Raw genomic sequence first — 27154 nt, forward strand, 5'->3', positions numbered from 1 at the left:
TTTGGTTTGGGGGGTTGTGGGGTGTGGGGGGGGGGGGGGGAGGTGCATGTGAAGGAGGAGAGGCTTCTCATGGCTTTTTGCATATTAGTTTCTATTCCCAAGCATAGTGGAAAGGAAAAGAAAAAAGATAAAAAAGGGAAGCAAAGCACTATGTGCAATTAATGACTATTTTATAGTAATAATGAGTTATCTGTCAAACACCATCAAGCATCTCTTTTTACCATCACTTTCACCTTTTGTCCTCTTTAGTTCCCTCCTAAAATTTTCATTTGTCCCTAATATAAATGACTATTTCCACAATTGAGAATGCACCCCCAACCCCACCCCACCCAACAAAAGAAAAGAAGACAATGAACTTATCAAATAAAGAAAAAGAAAAAGAAAAAGAAAAAGAAAAATTCATTGCTCTTGTGATCATAATACTCTTTTATTTTAATATTAGTGGTAAATCCTTTTCTTTCAACTCTTTTGAAGGGAAAAGAATCTAGGACTTATGTTAGAAAAAATTTTATGGAGACAAGAACAAAGAGAAAATAAAGAAGAATTATGAAGTGTGATACAATTAATTATTTGATATGGTTTAAAATAGAACAAGCTTGTTATTAGTAGAACTATGATATAAAGTAAATGAAGTGATATATGCAGTTGATATAGATTTAGGATTACACTCCTTTACTAAAACGAAGAATAGTGAGGTTGTGATACTTCAAACATATGAAAAGAAAATATGCATATGCTTCGGAACTAAGGTGTAAGAAGGTGCTATAGAGGATACAAGGAAAGGTAGAGGTAAGACAAAATAAATCTTACTGAAAGGTGATTAGATAAGGTGATTGGTATGAAGAAAAACATTTTTTGAATTTTTTTTGAAAATTTTCATGTTTGGTTTACTTAAATGTTTGGAAATGCTTTTCAACAATTTATTTTCTTCAAATTTAAGGAAAATAACTTACTTTGAAAAAGTAAGAAAAACATTTTCCAAAATTTATTTTGAACCTCACACCTCAACTTTTCATCCTAACTCAAGTCTCGAGTATCAATTCCCGAAACTAATTCTAAATTCGATTCATGATTCTCAATTCAGGGTCCAACTCTCAACCTTGAATTGAGACCTAACTCTTGAGTTTCGGATTGAGTTAGGGTCGAATCTCAAATTAAGATTAGAGGTCGAATTCTGAATCGCATGTTGGGTCAGGTCTCGAATTAGGTGTTAGGATGGAGTTGAGAGTTAAGAATGAGTTTCATGTCATGTGTCGCGATCGGGTCCTGAATCAATCGTCGAGATCGATTGTAAGGGTCGGATGTTGAAGTTGGATCTTGAATAGGGTATCGGGGCCAGGTCTTGATTCGACATTGAGTCTCGATTTTAGTGTTGGTCTTAATTCATATGTCGATGTCGGGTCCCGATTAGAAATTCGAGACTTGAATCAGGAGTCGGGATAGGAGTTGGGTCTTGGATGGGGAGTTAGGATCGATTCTCGGGTCAAGGTCGGAACCGGATAGAAAGTCAGGGGTCGTTCTCGGTTCGAGGTTAGGCCATGATTTGAAAATCAAAACCTAGGTCGGGAGTCAAAGGCGAGAGTAAGGATAGAGTCTGAAGTTGGGACCAGGTCTCGGATCGGGTGTCGAGTTCAGATCTTGGTTCAAAAGTTTGATCATGAGTCAGATGTTGGGGTCGAGAGTCGGGGTCGGGTATCGGGTTATAGATGGATCTCGGGTTTTGGGTCAAAGTCGGGGTTGGATCTTGAGCCAGGGTCGATCCCAAGTCAAGGTTAAGTCTCAAGTCAGGTGTCGGGGTTGGATCTCGATTAAAAAATTGGATACTGAGTCAAATCTTAAGATTGGGAATCGGAATCGGGTCTAAGGTTTGTAACAGATCCCAATTCGGGGTCGGGTGTTGGATCCCAATTCAAAAATTGAATCTTAAGTCAAATGTTGAGGTTAGGAGTTGGAGTTGATAGTCGCGGTCGGATCTCGATTCAAAAAGTAGTTATTGGGTTGGATGGGAGGTCGACAGTTGGGGTTGGATTTCGGATCAAGGTCAAGGTCGGTTTCCGAGTTGGGGTCAAATTGAGAGTCGGATCCTAGATCAGTCATCTAGATCGTGTCAAGGTTTGGGTGTCAAGATCATTTTTCAGTTCTAATGTCGGGTCTCGAGTTGGAATTGGGGTTAGGTTCCTCGGTTAAGTCTTGGGATTGTGTCCCAATTCAGGTTGAGGTCAGGATCAAAGCTCAGTCTGAATGTCAGGTTTCGTATCGGGAGTAAGGGTCGGGTCTCAAATTGTGTGTTAGGAGTAGGGGTCAGGTTTCAAATAGTGTGTTGGGATCATGTACCTTGATCGAGTGTCAGGGTCGGATCCCGAATCGATCATTAGGATTGTGTTTTGGTTCGAGTGTCGGAGTCGGGTGTTGGATCACTTATCAGGATTGGTTTCCAGGACATAAATTATTTTTCCAAAAAAAATTCTACTCTCTAGCCAATAATAAAAGATATTTTCTAAAAATATATTTTTTATTCACCAACCATACAGTAGAAAATATTTTCCACTTACCAACCAAATATGAAAAACTTATTTTACAAGAAAATATTTTCCTCCATTTTTCATGGAAAACATTTTTTTTATATAATTTATGTAGGAGATTTGAGGTGTAAATGAGAAATGAGAAAAACATCTTTTTTGAATTGAATTAAAAAGGCACCTTTTGGATGATATCTTTCATCTCACATTTTTATTATCTATAAATTCAGAGGTTTTGCCTCATATTTTAAAAATAAATTGAATACACCCAAAAAAAATTGGGTGAAATTCTTGTTTCTTCTTCTTGCACTATTTTTAAATAAAATATAGGAAAAATCCTTTTGGCCAGAAATTTGGCCAGAATTTGGCCAGAAAATTTAAAAAAATATGTTATTTTTCCTTTTTAAACATTTTTAACCTTTTAACTTTAATACATTTTAATTAAAAAATGAAAAACAAATCAGTTTAACTTTAAATAAAAAGAATACTATAGACTTTTTTTAATTTTCTAGTCAAATTCTTGCCAAATTTTCTGGCCATTTAGCATTACCCTAAAATATAAGTGTTATGTGATTTGGTCCGCTTGTTAAGTTTGTCCACTATTACATAAACATTTTATGTTCTATCCTAAGAGAAAGTAACCCAAAATCTTGACACAATGAAGGTGTTATAATTCCTTAAGGACGCACAAGCAACTTGTGGGCTTGAAATAATTATTTGCTTCTTCTACATTTCTGATTTATTAATGTTTTGAACACACAATATTAGAGGTGTATAAAATCGAACCCAAACATATATCGAGTCAAATTGAAAAAAAAAATTGACTAGTGGTTTGGTTTGATTTGATTTGGTATTGGAAAAAAACTTTGACTGTACTTGAGTTAGTTTGGTTTTAACTAAAAAAAAAACAATCCAAGTCCAAATCAACCCAACATTATATATATAATTTTAAAATTTTATTTTAATAAAAATATTTACTTTGATATAATTTCTAAATATTTCTTATCTTTTTCATAGTTTTTATCTTTTAACATATTATTTCAAGTTTGAAACTTAGATTTTTGAATGGTCCAATAAAGGTTATAGTTCATAGATGTAGTGACTCTAATAAAGCTCAAATCAAAATGAAATTAATACTAATGCTAACAAAAAAATAATCAATTCAACAGAAAGAATGACAATAATGTTGAATATTTGTTCTTTAGTTTTACATTGATTTAGACAATAAAAATACATAACCTAAGTTTAATTTTTTTTAAATATTTAGTCATGTAATTAATACTTATTAGACTTATTTTAGCATGATTTAGTATTTTTAAATTATGATTATTTTCATTATGACTTATTAATTTGTAATATTTATTTTATGCGATTTCATTATTATCATTATTTAATATTTTGGTGTCATCATTCATCTTATATTTTATTTATGTAAAAAACATCTTATATTGTTGTATATGGTAGGACTAAAATAATAGTTGAAGCACAAGATTATATGTTTGCATGAGTACTTTATCGAAAAGATTCGAAAAAATCCAAAAAATCTAGAAAAAAAACTCAAAAAAATCTAAGGTTGAAAATTCTGAGTTTTATTAATTTGATTGTGTTTATAGATTTAAACATAAATGAAAATCCGAACCAATTTGTCCATGTATATTTGAAAATGATTTGGTTTGATATTTGAAAATCCAAACCAATCCGTCCATGTATATCCCTACACAATACCAACAGTTTATGGGGACATAATCATAGATAGGAAGATATGAAGGTCGAGAATTAGAGTAGTAGGTTGAGCTTTGCCTAATTCCTTTTCAGTATAATTACTCTTCTATCATCTTACTCTTCGATTAGTTTTTACCTATTGTTTTCCTTACTTCAGTTATCATATTATTTTATTGGTACTACTATTGTCTTGTTTATTGTTTTTAGCATGGCTTCTTCGTTATTGAATTTTCTTTGCATGCTTATTCTTTTTACATGTTTTTTTGAGCCGAGATTCTATAAAAAATAATCTCTCTATCTTCACTAGATAGAGGTAAGACTACGTACATAACATCTTCTCCTAATATCTCGTTTGTAGAGTTACACTGAATTATGTCATTGTTGTTGTTGAATGTGTGGTCATTTCTAGTAGATTCAGAACATCTATTTTGAACTTTGAACAATTCAATTAATTTGAATAATGAAAAAAGTCTTAAAACTTTAGTTAATATGAAATAGAGGAAGTATTAATTAGAATCGTAGACATAACTCTAAAAAAATCTCCAGTTGATCCTTGATAAAAAAAATTGGGAGATTAAAAAAATATGTTCATGTTGTTGGAACATGTTAATATTCACAAACTACTAAAACAAATTATATATTGATAGCTAAAAATTGTAGTAGCCACCACTACCTAGTTTATAGCTCTAGATCCAGATTATTCTTTTTTCTTTGTATTAGTATTTAATTAATTATAGGATGACTCTGAGTCTCTGACTATCATGTGACATAATAGATTATATTAAAATTAAATTCTCCATATAACGAAATCTCTCTAACACATTATAAGTTTGATAATTGAGCTTTAATCAGTTCACTGAATCTAATTTGTAAAAGTAATTTCTGATGGTTTAATCTAAAACAAGTCTACAAATTCATGTCACACATAATTTCTTAGTATAGTGGTGTACGATCAGTTTATGTACACCTTAATTATTATTTTTTTTAAATATCCTTATCTTCTCTCCTCTATTTAATGGAGAGACCACAAAAATAGAAATATAATTACGTGAATATTTCAATATAACACTCAAGTTATTTCTCGAAATTGACTACTGCGTTGTAGGATTGACTCACATGTACTACCTTTATAACTTCGTGGTATATCAATCTTTATAACATCATGGTATGTCCATGTATTAGTCAGTTCTAATTGGAAAGTTAAAATTTCTTATAATGCTATGTTATATGTGTAGACATTTAAAAAATTTGTGAGACTCAACAAGACGAGTTCAGTTTCAGTTATGGTTTTTAGAGACTTCTCTATCTTAAACCCTAACTTATGTCTATACAAAGGATAATATATTCCTTCGAATAGATATCTCAAAAATTTCACAAATTCATGAAATATTCACAATAATTGGAACAAGATGTGACCGAACTCTTCTTAACAACAAATATGAGGAGGTCCACATCATCCTAGTTCGAGAAATACGCTACTAAAGGACCTCGAATCACGGAGAAATCTTAGGAGAGAAAAATCAAGAGATAAATAGATTTGTACTCGCATTATTTTATCAATAAAATATTCGTATTTCTTCATAATTTATTTATTACGATTTATTTTCTATCACTTTAAAATTTGTTGCAAATATATTTTCTGTAAAAAATTTAAATAAAAAAATTGGTGAAAAGTGGGGACTAAAAAGAAAAAAGGGAAAGGGGGAAAGGATAATTCACGTGAAAAGTTGGAGCAAGATCTAGCAGAAAAACATACTAATAGGATGTTCATGCAATGTCATGTGCAAATTCATTGGCTCTTTTTAGTATACAATTTTATAACAATATAAATATAATCATATGCATGTTAGGTGATTCTTTGTTACTTTTTTCCTTTTATTTGACAAATTTTGGATGATTATAAAATGTGTTATTTCTTGTTTAGGGAGGAGGATAAACATATTTAAACTATAGTAAAATTATCAATCACATATTTATTGTGTGAGAATACTTAATATTTTTGTATTATTTACCTTCTTTATTGTTATTTGGTAAGAAAATAAGTTAAAACATATTATATTTATAAATGTGTTTATACTAGATTTTTTTTTAAAATGTTTTATTTCATTTAATTCTTTCATATTCAAATTAAACAGACCTCGTTATCTCTCAAATATCAATTTCTTTATGTTAGTGAATTTTCACTTTAATATTTGTAGTATATATTTAAATGGAACATGGATATTTCGATCCTTGTTATAACTGAAAATGTAGTTTGCTTCTACTATACATCAGCGGCAAAGAATATTATTACTCATGAACTTGAGATACATTATTGTATTTAAAATCTAAGAGACGATAATGTCTGATCAATTTGAGGTATGAATAAAAAGACATTAAAACTTCTTATTTGGGCCAAGTATAGGCACATGTATGCATATACCCTCAACTTTGTCATTTAGATTTGATATACCTCTCGTTATCTAAGTGACTCATATATACTCCTACTGTTATACAAATACCTCACATATATACCCCTACATGAATTTTTTTTAAATTAGAAGTCAAAAATATAAATTTTAAAACTATTTTTTTTCACTTCCGTTAGATGAAGGATATATGTGAGCTCCTTTTGTAACGGTAGGGGTATATATGAGTCATTTGAATAACTGTAAGGGTATATATAATCCACTTTCATAACGAAGGGTATATCAACTATAGATGACAAAGTTGAGGGGTATATTAGACCTCTTTTTTCCTCAAGAAAGTATATAATACGGAAAAATATATGTTCATACTTCATAGGATGATAGAACCCTTACATGATATAGGGGATAAATAATACGATAAAAAAAAACCAGAAAGTTGATAGGAGCCTCGCATAGTTTAATTATGTAATTAACAATATCACTATAATATAAATATGTTTCTATGTCTTCTCCTATTTTATATTGTTGCGGATTTAACGATACTATAATAGAAGACATTAAATATAGAATTTTTTAAGGTGTAATATTTATTATTGTAAAACATTTAATTATTGCATTCAAGAATCTTTAAAGCGTTTAGCAATATTTATGTAAGATATTAATTATAAAAATTATATTTATTATTATCACTAAATAGTTATCACTAATTCTTTTTATTTGTTAGAGTATAATATCATCCATTAACTGGCTTAAATATAAGGATAATAATTGAAAGTGATAATGACTTTTATTTTTAGGAGTTGTTTTAGTTCATTGCATCAAACCATTTAGGGTAAAATCAATTGCCCCACTACTTACAAACATGCATGAGAACTTTTCACATGGTGATACTTTGCTTTATTTACTTTTATTATTTACTCTTTCTTTTTATTTTTATGTCTATTTCTTTAATATTAATTTGTATTAAATATTAGAATACTCAATTTATGATCTATTTGAGCTACTAGTAAGGACACTATTTGAAAATATTAATTAGAGAACATATAGGTAATAGAAAAATAATACTATGTGTAAAAAATTTATAGGATAATTAATGGAGACAAGGAGTCACAAGGAGGGTTGGGTAGCATAGTCTTCAATGTGGTCCAACTACTAAAACCTAGAAAGAAAGAGGAATCAATTGAAGAATGGGATCCCAATTTTATTCTCATGATGATTGATTGGCCATTTCCAAAATTCACTTTAAACCAATGAAATAATAAAAAAATATTGAAATAGTAGTCCTTAGAGGTATATGGAAGTTGGACTGTATCTAACTTAGGGCACAATTTTCTTTGGACTGTATTTAATAAAAATAATAACGTATGCTTGCTATTGATAGCGGAGATGGTTTGTAGTGATGGTGGTGTTGACGGTAGTTGATGTTTATAGTTAATAATGATGATAGTGATAGTTGTAATGACGAAGATGGTTAGTATTGTAGTGACTGATACATGATGGTGACACTTGAACGTGAAGGTGGTGGTGATGGTTGTGATGGTGAATTTGATTGATGTTAGTAGTTGATGGTATTAATGGTACTAATGACTTATAAATGTGTGGTGGTTAATGATGTGAGGATGATAGTTGATGTCATTGCTAGTTATGATAAAGGAACTGATTGGTTGTAGGATTGACCGTTGTGATAGTAGTGGTTGATAATGATGATGGAGGTGGTGGTGATGGCAGTGTCGTGACAATGGTCATGGCAATGAATATAATTATAATAATGTAGATGGTAAGTGTATAGCAACTAATAGTAATGGTGTCGTGACAATAGTCATGTCGATGAATATAATTTATACATACAAAATTAATTATACGTAACAAAAGTATTAATGCATGATCAACTCACATACTATTCTACTTGGCGCCAATTCAATCCTAACTAACTCAATTCTCAAAATTTAAATTCAAAAATTTTAAATTAATGATGACCATCTTATTGTAAATATTGTTGCAAAATCCTAGGTTAAAAAAAATTACTATTACCATCACTTTGACTGGAATAAAATAAAGTTTTTACTGCCAGAACTTCACCGACCATATATATCCTATACACTAACTTCCTAATAAACTAACTAGATATTCCCATTCCCCTATTCATCTTTTTTTTATTTAGACCAAAAAAAAATATTCATGTTTTTTTTTAAATTATTTGTATAAATAAATAAATGTTACATAGCACAATACTCTAGACTCTCCCAACCAATGGAAACATGACACATATAGCTTCAAAACAAAAGCAAATTATTTTTTTACTTTACCATTTTGTCTATTTCAATGTTGGCTAATAATTGTTTCTTGGTAACTCTATTATTTTTTTAATGACATATATGTCATAGGTTAAGATTAATTATTGTTTTTTTAAAAAAAATAGAATAAAGGGATGGAAAGTGTCCACTTGACTATGTCAGAAAAATTAAAAATCATAAGTTTTTTCAGAAACTGGATGTGCAGATGGCCAAGTCTATTTGTCAACAAGTGTTACTCCTCAATTGAATATAAGAGAAGTTACGGATATATATTGTTTGATAATTAGTTTATCGATATAATTAAAATATATATAATGTATGTGTGTGTATTATGTGTATATTTGATAAAGTATATATAATTTATATATTTTGTAAATTAGTTGGTCAAAGTGTTTAGAGCTGTAATTAGGGGTGTTTATGGGTCGGTTTGGATCGGTTATTGGTCAAAATCAAAATCAAATCAATTTAATCGGTTTTAAAATTATCAAAACCAAACCAAATCAAATATAATATACATTTATCGGTTTGGTGGTTATCGGTTTCGGTTGGTTTGGTTCGGTTATTCGGTTATTAACCATACACAAAAATAAAAGAAACAATTCATTCAAAATGAAAAATAGTTAGAATGACTTAAATTACTGAACTTCCGATCACTAAATTTACTATCAATAAAGCTTTAAAATTCACTATATTGACCTAAAAGAATTGGCATAGACACTCATATATATGAAATCAATAAGATAAATGTTTTCATCTTGGGCATTTTTGCTTTCAATAAGTTAAATTATAAAGAAATTTTAATGAAAATATATATAAGATCTTTAAAATTGTTTTAAAAAATAATATATTAAGTATGTATATTAATAAAAATATATGTATATAATTCATCAGTTTGGTTCAGTTATTTCTTCAGTTTTTTCGAATAAAACAATAACCAAACCAAATACTATTAGTTTTTAAAAATCTAAAACCAAACCAAACCAAACTCAAATAAAATCGGTTTTATTTTATCGATTTGGTTCGATTTTTCGGTTTGGATCGGTTTTTATCCAAACCGTGAATACCCCTAGCTGCAATCATCCCTTGAGTATATATAGATTCCGATACCTTTTTTTTATTTTTTTCCTTAAAAAATTAAAAATATAATAATTAGATGACTTTAAAATATTTATGTTTGTTCAATGCTGGGTTTGAATCTGTGGTTTAATTGATTTGAATATACAAGAAGCAAATATAATTTGATTACATTTATCATATAATCGAATTAAGATACGTACTTGAACCTAGTATATCTTGAGTGCGGGTGATAAGAGGATTTTTTTCTTTTCACTACGAGATCGGAGATGTTATATAGCTTAGTGAAAATATTCACCAATAGTTCTATCTAGGGCTTAAGAGTGAATTTCCTCAATTCTTAATTAGAAATATCAAATAATTTAAGCTTCACAAATGCTAATTTTTATTTTAGTTTTAGTTTTTGGTAAAGAATATTTTTTTACTCCCTTAATAAGCCTATCATGCACACATTTTCAAATTATTAGAGTTAATAATTTCGAATAAAGAATATCTAAAACAATAAAATAAATCAATCCGTGCAAATATTTGATATGCAAAGTAAACACGATCTACTTTATAGAGACGCAAAATATTTTTTTCATTTGTTATATTATTTTGTTTTCCCATCTCACTTTACATTATCAAATACTTTTTCTTTAGGTATTTAATTATTAAAATAAATACGTTTTAATAAAGTATCTATCTGTAGAAAAATAGGCCGCATACTCAAGTTTCAATTAATGATCAAATAAAGTCATCTATACTTCAACCTTTATCTTTAAAGCAAAAATTTCCTAACGTTTTAAAATACGTAAATTCATTTCAAAAAAATTAATGAGCCAGTATTTTAATTCGCGCAGAAAATTAATTAAATTAAAGTTGTATTTCAAATCCTATCAATATGTTTTTTTTATCATTTTATGAGATAGAGAGGGTGGGGTGGTAGGGTTTGGGAATGCTTAGTTGAGACTAAATGCATCTCCCGTTCGCTTCATTAAAATCAAACTATATGAATTATGATTAGTATTTTAAAATATTTTATTTTTATTTTTTGTATTAAAACTTTTATTTAGAGTATATTTTACTAAATTAAGCTTATTAATAATGTTCTGGAGATCTAAGTTTCACTACTACTATTTTATGTAGTTATCTAATATTAAGATAATATGAAGAAAAAAAAGTAATAAAGTATCTCGATTGCTAAAATAAACAAATAAAAAGAAATAAATATTTTTAGCAGAAATAAAATAAAGTGGAAAGAAATAATTTCTCTATGACAGATTAATTGTCATGTTTCACTTTTTAACAGTCAAACTAAATAAAATTTGAATAACACTTTAGTTTATAATGCTTATTATGTAACTTTTAATTTTTTGCATTATAAATATAATACAATTAAAATGAAAAATAATTTAAAATATAGCAAGTACATGAAATTATATTCCTGAATTTTACCGTTAGTGTTGAATAGGTGGAGTGAATTTCACAAATGAGAATTAATTATAAGAGTGAAGTTTTTTTTTTGTGGGGCAACCAAAAAGGTGAATAATGTATCAGAAAATGCATGTGAGACTGATGAATTGAAAATTACGAGAGAAAAATTAAAGCAACATATTGAAAGGAGCTTCTTGCTTTTTTCCATGATGCTAATCATTAGAGGATGAGATATAAACGGATCGATAGAATTTGTAAGAATAATGTTGAATATGACGTTTGTTAATATATATTGATATTTGTTATATTGTTAATGATTATGTTGAGACTATTTATTATGTATTATTTTTTCATATATTAAAAACAGAAAAGGATCAAAAATATTTTTAATTATGTTAAATGAATAAAAATGTCCTTCGTTTATAGTTTGATTAAAAAATGTCTTTATCGTCAATATTTTGGTCTAAAAATAAAATAACTTCATGTACCTTTTTAGCAGATAATAGAATAACTTCATGTACCAATATATTTTTATCAATTAAAATAGAATAAATTTATGTACCTTTTAACGGATAATATATGTCATATATATGAGATCATAGTAAATCTATCATTAATTTTTATTTATATAACGATAAAAAAAATTATAATTAAATAAGAAATATTTTTGTTTTTATTTTTCCCGAACTAAAGTAAGATAAACATTTGCTAATTAAAAAAATATTATTAGAAAAAAAATGTGTTAAAAATTGAAAAGGCATTTTTGACCCATTAAGTGATAATAAGGACATTTTTGGACCAAAATATTGATAATAAGGACATTTTAAAACCAAATCATAAAAGGAAGATATTTTTATTCATTTCACATAGTTTAATAGGTACTATATAATCTTTTTTTAAAATTATTTATTTGTATAACATCCTCTATAGATATAATAAAAAGATATTAAATGTTTTTGAGAAATAATTACATTAAGACCCTTGCATTACTAATTTTATGAAATATATAAGAATATAATGGGAGAAAATTAGATTGAGAATATAGACCAACAACAATAATAATAAATGGAGTCTAAGGAGGATAAAATATATGTATATTTTCTTTGTTGTACAAATATTATTTCTGATAGAGTGAAAGTTGATCAGGAAACATAACCATACATTTGATTCAGAGTGTATCTACTACCAAAAATACAATACAAATTTGTTTAACAATAATGACTTATTTAAAGAAAAAATTAATCAAATCAACTAAAAGATTCTTTTATATATAAACAAAAAATATTGAAAAATTATTATATACCTTCCTGTATTTGTTCAGAGTATATTTAATATTATCCTAAAATGACACGTAAGCAAATATAATCAGATCAGACCATGTGAAGTTTTATATATACACGTGCTTCCCCGTGCCATTTAACCCCCCCCCCCCCTAACCCAAAAAAGAAATTATGGAATAATCTTTTATTCTATAAATAAAAATAAAAGACAATTCTACATATATTCTATCTTTTATAGTCTTCACTTATAAAATTACATAAATCAATAATTTGTCAAGAGCGGGGAGTCGGGGACAGATGAATTGTATTAACTATCCAATCAGTTGAATTTAGCTTTTATCTGGTATATGTGTAAGAAATTTATTAGATATATATAAATATATACATATATATATATATCGAATCTAACTATTTAAATATTCAATACCTATAAAATTCATATCTTGAATTTATATATCTATATATAATAAGCTACAATGGAAAGATTTTTATAGTATTTAGTTATATTGTAACTATCTTGTTAGCTTTCAACCAAAAGGAGTACTTCTTTTAAATAATAAATAAATAAATATGTCATTGTATGAGCTATTTATTACTCATTCCTTTTGAATTTGTTAATCTGTCAAGGGCTACTCAAACATTTTGATAGTCTAAAACCAAAAATGAATTGTAGGTGTTAAATTTTTTGAATAATAATAATGATAATATATTTTATTATTTTAAGTCTTTTAAAAAAAAAAAACTTCTTAATTTTGATTTGACACAAAATTTGTAATAAAAAGTAAAGAAGATTTTTGCTCTTATGATCTTAAGCTAAAGACGGAAACATACATTATAATTTATTTCTTTATTTCTTCAGAATTTCTTTATTTCTTAAGAATGCTTATATTATTGCTAGTAAATAATGCCTCTCAAGTTTGGAGGACTAAGGCAAATATATCATTTTTCAATGTGTTAGAGTCGCCTCTAAGACAAGTGTGGTTGAAAATTAATTAAGCAAAAATAGAGTTCTCTTAGTAGTTAGCATGGTACGTCCAAAATATAACTATCAAGAAATATATGGGATAAATAAGATTCCTTCACTTTTAATTAGAGTTTTTGAATTTCAAACTTTGAAAATGAAAAAATCTTAACGGAAGTTGTCTCCTTTTAATGGGCTACACAATGCATATTTGAATTATTTAACAAGAAAGTTTCACATATAGTTATGACTTCACCCCTAATGTAACAGTATTTTAATTTCAAAATGCAACGGAATATACAATAGCTATGTGGATAATAATTACTTTTATCCACATAGCTATTCTATCCACAAAATGCAAATATCAATTTGAGTTTAAAAAAAAAATACAAACAAAAAAAAGTCTAAAAGGAAAAAATGACATCAATCAAAGGGACATAAAGGGTATGGTAAATTTAGGGGTCGTTTGGTTTGAAAATGAGTTATGATGGAATAAGTTATGTTGGGAGTAGTTATGATGAAATAAGTTGTGCTGGGATTATTTCTTATTGAGTGTTTGATTTGTTGTATTCAAAATAATATAGTACATTGATAAATTTTAAGAACAAGTTGTTTGTTTACAAAATTACCCTTCACTTTATTTAATTTTTAAATTTTCTTTGCGAGCTTTAGTTATTTAATTTTTTAAAAAAAACTTTTATTTTATTTAACATAAATATTTTTGTTTATGTATTCCCGTGATAAGTACCATGTGTATTTAAAAATATAACTTTTTTTTATTTAGCTTAAAAATAGAACTTTCCTCTTTAGTTTGTTAAAGGAGAAAAGGCCCAAAATAGTCCCTAATCTTTGGGTTAAGACTCAAAGTCATCCTTGAGTTTTCACGTGGAGCATATATAGTCCCTCATGTTTACAATATTGGTGCACGTTTGGTCCTCCTTCAAAATTTTGCCTATTTTTTAACATTGATTTTATTCATAATTTATGTATGGAATGTTTAATCATCATTTTATATATTTAGTAGAAATAATAACTCCATGTGAGAGATTGTGAGAAGAAAAATACCTTGTTTTATTTAGTAGAAATCGTATTGCAGGTAAAGTCGAGAGGTTCATCACGACGATTTCACGTGCAATAGTACAAAATTTTCTTTTCTTGCAATGTCATATGTTAAAATGTTTTTAGTTTAGCTGCAGTAATATTTATACCGAACAGAACAAGGTGTTCTTCTTCTCATCTTCTCTCACATAGAGTTATTATTTCTACTAAACATATAAAAAGACGATGTGACATTCCTTACATAAACTTATGAACAAAATTAATGTTAAAAATATGCAAAACCTAGAGGACCAAAAGCGCACCAATATTGCAAACATGAGGGACTATTAGTGCTCCATGTGAAAACTGAAGGATGACTTTGAGTCTTAACCCAAAGACAAGGGACTATTTTGGGCCTTCTCTCTTGTTAAAGAGAAGAAAATTTATGAGAAATCAAAATAAAATAAACATAAGAATTAGTCAAATAAAAATTATATTTATATAGTGTAATTTTTTAATAGAAAAATATTAATGATTATCATAAAAATAAGAAGCAGTAAATATTGTTATACATGATATTAAAAATAATGTAAATATAAATAAATGTGAAAAATGATGTATAAAAAGGATTTAAAGGGATATATTTGTCATTTACCTATTTTATCCCGAGATTACTATACCACCCAATATGAGGGATAACTTATCCCGGTACTAATTCATAATCTTGGGATAAGTTATCCCAAGCTTTCCAACCAAACAAGGAAATAAAGGCTACTTAAAATTTATCCCGGAATTAACTTCCCTTATCCATTACACCAAACGACCCCTTAGTATACTTACCCCTTTACCAAATATCAACTACCGTCACCATCGAATAATGTGATGCAGCCGTGCAGTAGGTAAAATTATTTCTATCTTAATTAGAAATCTTGAACTCAAGTATTGAGAACGAAAAAATGTGTGATAAAACACTTCCCTCTAAATGAATTCGTATGCAACATGAATTCAAATTAATCAGATTTTTCTAATATAAATATAGAACGTCAAATAAATAAACTACCACCATTATCATCCTAAGGTCAAATCATTGGGTCAAGCCTGGCTACTACCTAGGTACATTCTGCAGTGACTTCATAAATTGTTTCCACATAAAAGTTTTTTCTATTTTTTGGTCTTTAAATTTCCATATAACTTGATTGTACTTGCATAGATTTAATTTAGGAAAACGACATAAAAATACATATCCAAAATTATTATGGAAATGTTAGTTACGTAACTTTTTTTTTTTCTTTCCGAGTGAGCGATTATGACTCTCTCAATTATTTTTGATTGAACAAATATCATTTTAAAATTGAATAAGTCGAAAATTCTGCATAATGTGTTGAACATATATTATCACGTGTATATTCTATACTTTTCATTTGTAAGAGGTTAAAAAAATGTTTTAAATAGTTTAGGAAATCATAGGTGTGTAACTTGTGCTTATATACACTTGGGGATCGTTTAATTAGCAGTCAAGATATAATCACAGATCCTATATTATTAGATAAATAATATCAAAATTTTGATGAATTTTTTTTAGCTATAACTTGCAATCAGTTACAAGATAAATATAATCTTAAATTTTATTTTAAAATTAGTATCATAGTGTCAATAACCAAACAAATATTTCGGATCTAAGAATTAAAACAAATAATCAAATAGTACTAGTTTTACCAAAGAAAAATTTAGAAAACTTAATTTGAGATGATTAACTTAAATCACATTCCTTAATTAAAGTACTTACTTAAGGAATTAAAGTAATTCTTGAAACACATTAAGAATTAATCTGAATTTTGAAGTGCATATTTATAAATGAAGGATTTTATAAAGTTATTTGAACTTCTCTTGCATAGTTCAATTTTTAATAATGCTTTTACAATTAATTCTTCTTTCAACTATATAAGTGGATTATAGAGGACTATTCATAAAGTAATTTTTTTTAATAAATAAATTATTGACAACAATTCAAGTGCACGATCTACTATATTACCTTCATGCATCTTACAATAAAATAAAATAAATTAAAATGCACTGAAATTGTTAAAATCAAGATTACACCATAATGATATATAATGGTAGTAATTAGCAACAAACATTGGTTGATTTAACAAGCAATGTTATGAGAAAACCATGTTAATCTAATCATTTTTTACTTTAAAAAGTAACTTTACCGTTACTTGGAATAATCAACACTCAATCTCAACGGAGACAAATATTTAGAAAATCCACAAAAATATTGCAAACATTTCTTTACTTTCCCCTCCTCATTTTAACCCAAGATTTTATCTCGAAATAATTATCACTTTAAAAAATTTAAATTAGAACAACAATGTCTGTCGGAAATTTTATTAATATGCATCGTGGATTATCTATCTCTAAGCCTTACTTGATTGTTCGAGGGATCCCCCACCCCTCTATTGTTTCCGCAGAATTTTAGATGGCTAATGGGAAGAACTCTCAATAGATTGACTTTCGGAAGTCGGGGTGGAAGCAAATGGAGATTAGAGAGAACAAAAAACCTCCTACTCGAAATTGATCTCGTCTGATGCATGGCCAATGAGGGACGTTCTAGAAGGAGAAGAAGCGGATGAATTTTCAGGGATATGCGTGTCATTTTCATTCTGAGGGTTAAGAAATTTCATCTGTCGAGAGTTTTATTACCTGCATACGTCATTATAGCCCCTAAAAGGGTCATAACTTGTTGAAGAGGAAGTGAAAAGAGAGAACCTTACCGAAATTTCTTTCAATTATATTCTTAACATTAAAGAAATAATCCTTTTTAATATTGTTTAATTATCAAAATTATCTAATAAATAAAAATAATTTAATAAATTATAACTTATATTTTTTATTTTTTTTTAATGTAGCAGAGGGAATATTTATTTGTATTTTGTAAAGACCCAAAAAAGTGTTGCAAGGTACGTCACTTTTAGTTTAGAGCAATATTTTCGTACATTATAAATTTTGGTCATTTCGTTAAAATCACGCAATCCCTGCAAATAGGAATAGTTTATATTTAACAATTTATTTTATTTTTAGAAAATCGATGGACTTCATTGAATTACTAAATTCATATTAAAATGCATATTCTTTATGATATATTTTTTGTTATAATTTGCTGATTGTAAAACAAATAAATTTTATATGGGTAATGCTAAATGACCAGAAAATTCAAAAGTCTATAATATCCTTTTTATTTTAAAATAAACTGATCTTCTCTTTTTTTTTAATTAAAAGGTATTAAAGTTAAAAAGGTAAAAATGTTCAAAAAGGTAAAATAAAATAGTGTGAAATATGTTATTTTACCATTCTAGCCAAATTCTGGCCAAAAAGATTTTTCCAATTTATATTATACACCCTTCGTTTTTTTTTATTTGTCAAGTTTGTATTTTTAATATTCTTTTAAATTAATTTGATTGTTACAACTTCGATAAGTTTGAAAAATTATTACTTACTCATAAGAATTGATAAAGTTGAAAAAAAAAAACAGAAGCAATTCTATTTATTTGTTAAAAGGAAAATACAGAATCTACTTTACTCCCTCTATCTCAATTTATGTGATACATTTCCTTTTTCGAGAGTTAAACAATTTAAGTTTGATTGAGAATTTGCTCATGACATCTTTAAAAGTTTTAAAATGAAAATTTATATATTTGTAAACTACGTAAAAAGTACTATGTCTATGAGTCACAATAATTGTCAATTCAAAATATTTAAAAGACATATGAAAAATTTACGGTTAAAAATAGACTTGTTTGAATCTCGAAATCCAAAATGTCTAACATAAATTGAGTATTAATTAAAACTCATTATTTATATGTTCTTAGATGGTCAATAATTTTCTAATTAATTTGTTTTTTTTAACGTAGATTTTGTTAAGTGAATCTTCAATTAGAAATACATCCAAGTGCAAAAATATAAGTTTTTTTAAAAAGTGAAAACACGTACAGGAATATTAAAGTTCAACTACATGCAAAAGAAAGTGACATATCTATAGTTTTTAGTATCTTTCATTTTAGTTGGGACAAATGGGGGTCCAATATGGATGCAAAGTTAAATTTATAGATATTCACCATAACAAAAATCCACTTACTAAAAAAATAAAAATATTTATAGTGGAGAGACGGATCAAACTTAAAAATACATATTTTGTAGGTACGATAATTTATAAGGGAGGTGAGAGATCGATTCTCTCTGTTGTCAACACTTTCTTAATTGAGATTATTGTACTAGATTTATCTGATGAGATTTATATTTTTGATCTGATTTGTAAATTATTAAATATGAGCGAGTTTATTCAGTACGCACCCGAAGCAAAGTAATTACAAATTTCCCTAGCTAGGAGTTCCAAATATGCTACATTAGCCTAGAATATGAATATGTGCCAAACTGCCAATATCCAAATCCAAGATGGTGACTTTATGATATATAGATGGAATATAATACACTTTATATATACCAATAGTTTTAAAAACTTTATATTTATACAGAGTACTTTTTATTATTCTTGGTCCCAACCTCTGAACTCACATATTGATCTTCCAATTTTGTATCTTCAAGATAAGAAAAAAAGAAGAAGGAAAATTCAAATATCAACCTTTAAAAAAATGAAACTACGAGACAAGAAATAAAGCAATAAATATATACTTGTATAAAGATGCATATACATTTAATATGCATGTAAACAAACAAAAAAAAAATACTAATACTTAATTCATAATTCCACAAGTAAAATCCGTGAAGAATAAAACATATACATATAATTCTATTCTTACTTCGTAGAGAAAAAAAAGATTATTTTTTATAGATATTCTGTACTATGCACGTATTATATATATAATATAAGAAAAAAAATAGTATAACTTTTGGCTGCAACATGTTGGACATTTTAAAAAAAAAAAAATCAAAATAAATTTATTTTCTCCAATTTCGTGATTCACATAATATCCTTTATCTATATCTCCCTCCATCAAAATGATCCATTAATATATCAGTTCATATGTGATGCAGTATATATATATATATATATAGTGTGTGTACAATATTAACCATATTCACTATCTTATATATCAATTATTGGCTTAAACCTTTTTGTAATAATACTATTACATAATAGAAAAAATAGAAATTTTAGTAAAGATGTCCGACATTTAAATAGTACTTAATAAAGTAATATTTATTTTAATAATTGTTTAGTGGATTAGGTGTATAACCAACTGTCATTCCCTTTATAAAACTACTACTATGTGATGTCATAATGTAATGAAATTCAACAGATAATATATACCCACACAAAATAATTGACTTATTTTATACAAGTAATTTTCGTTAATTGACTCCTTTTGGACAATACTAGCTACATCCCTAATATCATGTTATTAAAATGATAACAATATATAGCTACACTTGGAAAACACAATTTTTTTTTTGTAAAATTCAAATTTCTTTGCATGTGAGTATTTTCTTTTTTTTTGAATGAATGGCAAGAATACACCTAATATATAACTCAGTTTTTTAAGTTTTGTATCTGAATTATTAGGTGTATGAGTTCATTATATTTAAATCATTACCAAATGTTTATCGAAATATTCCTCAAATATTAGTTATTCACTTCTTTTTTTACACAGAGTCACAAACTATCAAATGCGTAGATTTCTTACATGAATTATCATTAAATGTTTATCGAAACACATTTCAGTTATTAGTTATTCACTTTTGCTAACATAATACTCCTCCGTCCCATTGTCTTATGATATCTTTTCCTCTTTAGTCGGTTTAAAAAAGAAGTCACCTTATTATAATTCAAAATAATTTCATTTTAAAAATTTTCTTTTATCCTTAATGAAATAATTTATCGCCATATAAATATCTCAAAATTATTTTAGATCATAAATTAAAAAAATCTTCTTCTTTTTTAGGGAAAAGGCTCAAATATGCCATCGAACTTTGAGAAAATACTTATTTATGCCATCCGTTAAAAGTTTGGCTCATCAATGCTATTTTCGTTTGAGAAAAGACTCATTTATGCCATTATTTATTAACTGAAATGACATAGATGAACCAAATTCTTAATTGATGACATAGATAAACCATTTCTTAAAATTCGATAACATATTTGAACATTTTTCTTTTTTATTAAAAAAATTATTTAATTAATGACTTGGACAAATCACAATTGACCGCGTGTAAAAAATATTTTTATAAAATCAATTATTTTTAGTTAACAAATAATGGTATGGATGAACCTTTCATCAAATGAGAATGACATAAATGAACTAAATTTTTAACGAGTGCCACATAAAAAGACGTGGAAAAGGAAGGGAGTAATTAATTTGTTAAATGTGTGTTTGACGGTCTAAGTTCTTCAAAGTTGGCAACACAAAACAATGATACCCCACCCCCTATTACTCACTCTCTTTCTCTTCTCTATCTCTCTCCTCTCCCCCTTTGTTTTCTTCCTCAAATCGTTTGGGAACTTCCATAGCTAAACATATTTGCCTGTAACTCTATAAACTTAGCCACATATATAATCACTACTAATAGCCATGAATGACCACTTCCTTTTCTTGAATAGTCTACTCTCTTTACACTGTCTTTCCAGTTTCAGATCTGTGTAGCTCTCTGTTTTGAAGCTTCAGACATGATTTTCTTGCTATTTCCCCAATTGGGTTCCTTTCTTTTTGGAAATTAATCTCACCCATCTTCTCATTGAATTGGTCAAAAAAAAAAGTTTCACCTAGAAAATAAGGTCAAGTTTCTGTAAAGGTCTGATTTTTTTTTTTGCTTCAATGGGGTTCTTCTTCTTCTTCTTTGAGTGGTTAAATGACATTTTCTTCTTGTTATTATTGTTGGGTTGTCTCTTTTTCAGCATTAATGTCAATTAGTACAGCAAAAATGAGCAAAATTTAGTGATAAAGCTATGGTTTTTACCTCATTGGGTTTGTGTTAATGTGTGATTTTCATTCATATTTTGAAGGATTTATGTAAAGGTGTGATTTTTATCTCAATGGGTTTCTATAAATGTGTTTTTTTTTGTAGTGAGTTTCCAAATTGAAGGAAACACAAACAAATTAAAGGATCTCTTTTTTTTTTTTTTGCTTTTTAGAAGTGTGGGGGGAGTAGGTTCATTGCTTCTATGTAATGGCATTGTGAATTGATGAAATCTTGAAATTGACAAAAAATGGAGTAAAAATTGCTGAAGCGTTTTTATCAAGTATTTACTAGATTTTTGGTTCTTTCAATGACCAAACAAGTTAGTTGGTTTGGATTTTTTGGTGTTTTTTTGCCTCTTGAAAGCATTAACTAATCCAGATCCCAGTAAGTTTTAGCTGCATTTACCTGTTTTCCTTTTGAATCTGATGTGTATATTCAAGATATATATATTGCATCATTCTGATTCTTTAGCATTATTGAGATCAATAGACCTCAATGCTGTGAAAAAGAGACAATCTTGAAACTTGTTTCTTCATTTTTTTGTAACTTGATATTAAAGGTATGATGATGAAGGATATGCATATTAGTCACCTGATTTTGCAAAACAAAAGACCCTATAAGCAATTTACATAGTAGTGTCTACATCATCTTAATGGATTCTGCTGTACTGATAATAATAATAATAATTGGTTTATGAACTAAAGCTGTTTCACTGTAAATTAACTTATTGACATGGACTGACTGATTATTAATGTTCATCAGGAGTAGATCCAAAAAAAAAGTCTATCTGGTGGCAATATGGATGGTATGGATGATAGGAGAATGGGTTGTATGGGTGGATTTCTTCAGCTGTTCGATCGTAATCACATTTTAGCCGGGAAGAGACTCTATGCTACGAAACGTTTGCCACATTTTACGGTATATGTTTGTGTTGTTTGATTATTTTCTGTTTAGATGTCTGCATTGTGGTTGTATTGGTGGATGATTGTTTGAATTTTCAGGTTCCTGATGATGTGTCTGAGTCCGATAAGTTTAGTGCATCACCGGCAGTTTCAAAGGAGCTTGGGAAACCACAGCCAAGTCTGGATCAGTCCAAGCAGGCAGCAGTAGAGGTCATTTCTGTTGAGCCAGCTGTTCCTGTCTCGGTAGCGGTAGCGACACCGCCAAAGTCACCGCTCCCGCTCCCTCTTCCAATAATTGAAGTAAAAGAAGGGACGAGGTCTTCGTGGAAGTTTTGCAAAGAAGCTCCGAGGCTCTCATTGGACAGTAGAGCTGTTGTTGATGCTAAAGGAAGTCTTCGACCGAGGGGTTCAGTTCTATCAGCTAACAGAGGTGAGAACACAGAGGATGGAGTAGTAGCTGATTGTGACGACAATCAACGTCCATGCCCGAGTGTCATTGCAAGGCTAATGGGACTTGAACCATTACCCCAATCAAACAATGAAACTCTGCCAAAATCAGAGTTGAGAAGATCTGCATCAGAATCCAGAGTTTCAAGAGATTTGTTTAATGGCCGTTATGTGGATGGAAACCATGTGGATTTCATAGAGCTAAACAATACTCGAGCTAATGTATCAAACAATGCAATGAAAGACAATGCAACGAATGAACGTAGAAGCACAATGCCAAATGCAAGATCTACGGACCAGATGGGTTATCCTCTGAAGAATGAGAACACTGAAAGACCAAAGGCTTCAAACAGAAGTTTAACTTCATCGCCGTGGAAGTCACCTCAGCACAGGAAGTTTTTCTTCGATACAGCAGACATTTTCCCGGAGCCAAAGCAGACGGTCTCACTCTATGGTGAGATTGACAAGAGACTGAAGATGAGAGGAATTGACGAGCCTTCTAAAGATCTCGAGACATTGAAGCAAATCCTTGAGGCTTTGCAACTCAAAGGGCTCCTTCATAACAAAAGACCGTCCGAGCAGATTGGCCACCGGAATTTTGTATATGATCCTACTTTATCATCTGATGAGTCCCCAATAGTCCTTATGAGGCCTTCGAGATCAGTTTCACCAAGCCATAGAAGAATGGCAAATGGTACATCCCCTTCAAGTTTGAGAAGCCGAAATGTCATTGGTCGGAGACCCAATCTTTCTAGTGAAAGCCTTCCATCTGTGAGCCCATGTCGGGAACGGCCTGCTTCTGAACGAAATGCTCGGAGTCCACTAAGATCTAGAGATTCCAGCTCACCAACTCAAAGAGAAAACAGTGTGAGGCTTTCTAGTTCTGTGGCCAAACCAAAGAATCTGAATGTTGATAGTCGTAGAAGAGCAGGAGAGCCAATTGAGAATCGAAGAGTTTCTCCAGTACAATCACCGAAGCTTAGTTCGAGGAGAAACAGTTTGGAGCATAATGGCTCAAAGGTATCACCTAGAAACAAAAGAGAAACGACAGAGAGTAAGCAGAAAGAGAAGATCACAACGTTTGTTACAGAGGACGAGTCATCTTCCATTTCTGAAAGCACTGTTAGCTCATCTTTCCAAATTGATGCGGAGGTATAGTAACAAATCAAGTAACTGAATTTATCTTGAAAGAAAATATAGTAATCACTTATGACTTGAATTTAATCGTTGTTTCTTGAAATGTGGCATTATAGAGATCAAATTTGGAGGATTACAATGAAGGAAGGAGCCTTTTGGAAAGGTGCGATAAGCTTCTTAATAGCATAGCAGAGATGACAGCCCCTGAATCACAACCGAGTCCGGTGTCAGTTCTTGACTCATCATTCTACAGGGACGACTCGCCATCCCCTTCACCTATTATGAAAAGGAACATCGATTTCAAAGGTAAACAGTTGTACTTTCTTCAAGTACTGGTGATTAATGGCAAGTTAAATACATTAGATAAGCTTTCCATATTTCTGCTTGTGTGATAGCTAATGTTACTTAAAAACTGAATCAGATGTTTCAGGGGAATCGGAGGAAGAAATATGGCTCTCATCATTTTCACCTGTCCGATCAAAGTCTAACGATTCAACGGATGACTCTCATCTTGGTTACATTTCGGACATCCTTAGAGCTTCCTGTTATCTGCCTGAAGACTCTGATATATTTTTATTATTGGAGAAGCAGCAATATCTCAAAGGAAAGGACACCTCCAAGGTCTCCAGACTCCAACGGAAGCTGATCTTCGACACTATAACTGAAATTCTTGATAGAAACAGACAACTACCTCCATGGAAAGCATTTTCCTGGTCAGGTTCATCTATTGCAAAGCCATCACTTGAAGGCATTTGGACCGAGTTCCAAAGAATCCAAGAAAGGGAAAGTGGTAACAATTTGGTTGAGATCATCTGTGAAGTTCTCAAGAAAGACCTGGCTCAAGACACTGTCAATGGTTGGGGAGACTGTCCGGTTGAGATGTCCGAGGCAGTTTTGGACATGGAAAGGCAGATATTCAAGGATTTGATAGTCGAAACGATCCAAGACCTTGCTGTGATTGGCTTCAAAACTACCCTCTTAACCGCTTCCCGTAGGAAGTTAGTTTTCTAAAGCTCACAAGGATTATTTTCATGTCCAAGCTTCCTTGTTTTCGTGTTTTTTTTTTCCCTTTTTAATTTGTTTTACCACTTTTTAGGTTTTGGTTCCTATTGATTCTTGACTACCTAGGAAGGGTACTAAGGTGTTGTAATAGTAGTCACTTCCCAAGATTGTAAAAAAAGGGAAGTGTTGTTAGACTGGACCAAGTTTGGAAATCTTTTTTTTTTCATGTGAAATGCAAAAAAGTTTGAGTTAGTTGGCAGAAATAATTAGTTATCATGTGATTTGAGTAAATCAAATTTGACCCTTTTTGGAAAAGTGATGCATGTTTGGTGATTTTAGTAAATGTTCAAGGTTTGATAAAGTGGTTGTGTTAAATTGACATCATTTTCTGATTCTCCTTTCGGAAAAGGGTCAAAATTGCCCCTGAACTATGCGAAATAGACTACTTATACCCTCCATTACATTTTGGGATCAAAAATACCCCCGCTGTTATCCTAGGAGACCACAAATACCCTCAAAAGTTAACACCCCAAATTTTTAGTGACGTGGCAAGCCAGATGGGACTAATCCCTCCACCTAAGCATTGCCAACTAAGATTCACTACAAAAGAACTTGACCTTTAGTGGCGGCGACAAAGTCGCCACAAATTCCCAAAATATTGCCACTAAAGGTTATGAGTGATTTTTAGTGGCGACTAAGGCTCCAACAACCATTCGCTAGTAAAACCTATTTTTTCAACAAAATAATATGATAATTAATTTTTGATTGCAACCTAATTTTCTAAAATAAATAACTTGCAATATCAATATTAAAAACATACAATATTTTTACGAAAAATCATCAAAATTACTTCTCGCCAATATTATTACGAAAATCATCAAAATTACTTCTCGATTCAAATCTCCTACTATATAATGCATCATTGTACATTTTATACATTTACATATGACATAAAAATAAAACATACAGTGTCTTCAAACTCCTACTTAATCGATATCATATTTGGTTTTTTAAAAACAATGAAAAAAAAAACACAAAATTAGAATTTAATGTTAAAAATTTTTAGTGACGGTTTTCTGGGTTTTTGTGGCGACTGTTATTGCCGCTAAAGGTTAGTTCTTTTGTAGTGAATCCTAGTTGGCAACGCTAGGTGGAAGGATTAGTCCCACGTGGCTTGCCACGTCAATAAAAATTTGGGGTGTTAACTCTTGAGGGTATTTGTGGTCTCTTAGGATAACAGCAGGGGCATTTTGATCCCAAAATGTAACGAAGGGTATAAGTGGTCTATTTCACATAGTTCAGGGGCAATTTTGACCCTTTTCCATTCTCCTTTTGGTTGGTTGGCAAAAAAGTAGTCCGATTCACCATGTTTTCGCTTTTACATAGTTTATTGTACAATGTACATAGCTTTACCTTACATTTCTGTAAGAAGTTGTTTCAACAATTTGAACTCGTGATCTTTTAGTCACATGTCAATAACCTTATCAGTTAACATCAAACTTTTGCTATGCACAAGACTACAAGATCTATTGTACATAGCTTTACTTTGCATTTCTATAAGAGATTGTTATCACAATTTAAACTCGTGATTTCTTAGTCACCCGACAACAACTTTATTAGTTATGTTAAGGTTCCCTTTCATTGGCTTGACTAAATAAATTAGACACAACAACATTAGAATATACTGAAAGCCAAAAAGGGATGTTTAGTGCATACCTTGAAAACAGTTGGAACCAAAACCTCTTACTTTGGGAATGAAAAACCCTTTGTTAAATTGTGCCACAGTGTCAGTGTCTATGACCTAACAGTAGGCGTTTGGCCATAGATTCAAAATATTTTTCATTCTTTTTATGGAGTTAGGAGTAATAGGTGTTAAAAGATTAAGTTTTATGGGTAGTGCTAAATGGCCAGAAAATTTGGTCAGAAATTTAAAAAAAATTATAATTTTTTTTAAAATTTTAAAATAAACTGATTCCCCC

The 27154-nt window shown here is 29.6% G+C and overlaps 1 protein-coding gene across 3 annotated transcripts; it reads left to right on the plus strand.

The window, feature by feature from the left end:
- The first annotated feature begins 21131 nt into the window (after nucleotides 1-21131).
- On the plus strand, nucleotides 21132-25490 carry LOC102579269 (protein LONGIFOLIA 1). Of its 3 annotated transcripts, none has more exons than XM_006362394.2 (5): nucleotides 21132-21519; nucleotides 22450-22605; nucleotides 22689-24188; nucleotides 24290-24479; nucleotides 24595-25490. In XM_006362394.2, exons 2-5 carry the CDS (start codon nucleotides 22486-22488, stop codon nucleotides 25182-25184), a joined length of 2400 nt encoding a protein of 799 aa, XP_006362456.1. In that variant the 5' UTR covers nucleotides 21132-21519; nucleotides 22450-22485; the 3' UTR covers nucleotides 25185-25490. The 3 variants fall into 3 exon arrangements, with proteins under 3 accessions (XP_006362456.1, XP_006362457.1, XP_015158472.1); XM_006362395.2 differs by having other exon boundaries at nucleotides 21132-21502; XM_015302986.1 differs by having other exon boundaries at nucleotides 21132-21254.
- The last annotated feature ends 1664 nt before the right edge of the window (nucleotides 25491-27154 follow it).

Source organism: Solanum tuberosum, unplaced genomic scaffold (genome assembly GCF_000226075.1).
Source record: "Solanum tuberosum cultivar DM 1-3 516 R44 unplaced genomic scaffold, SolTub_3.0 scf00403, whole genome shotgun sequence".
NCBI lineage: Eukaryota > Viridiplantae > Streptophyta > Magnoliopsida > Solanales > Solanaceae > Solanum > Solanum tuberosum.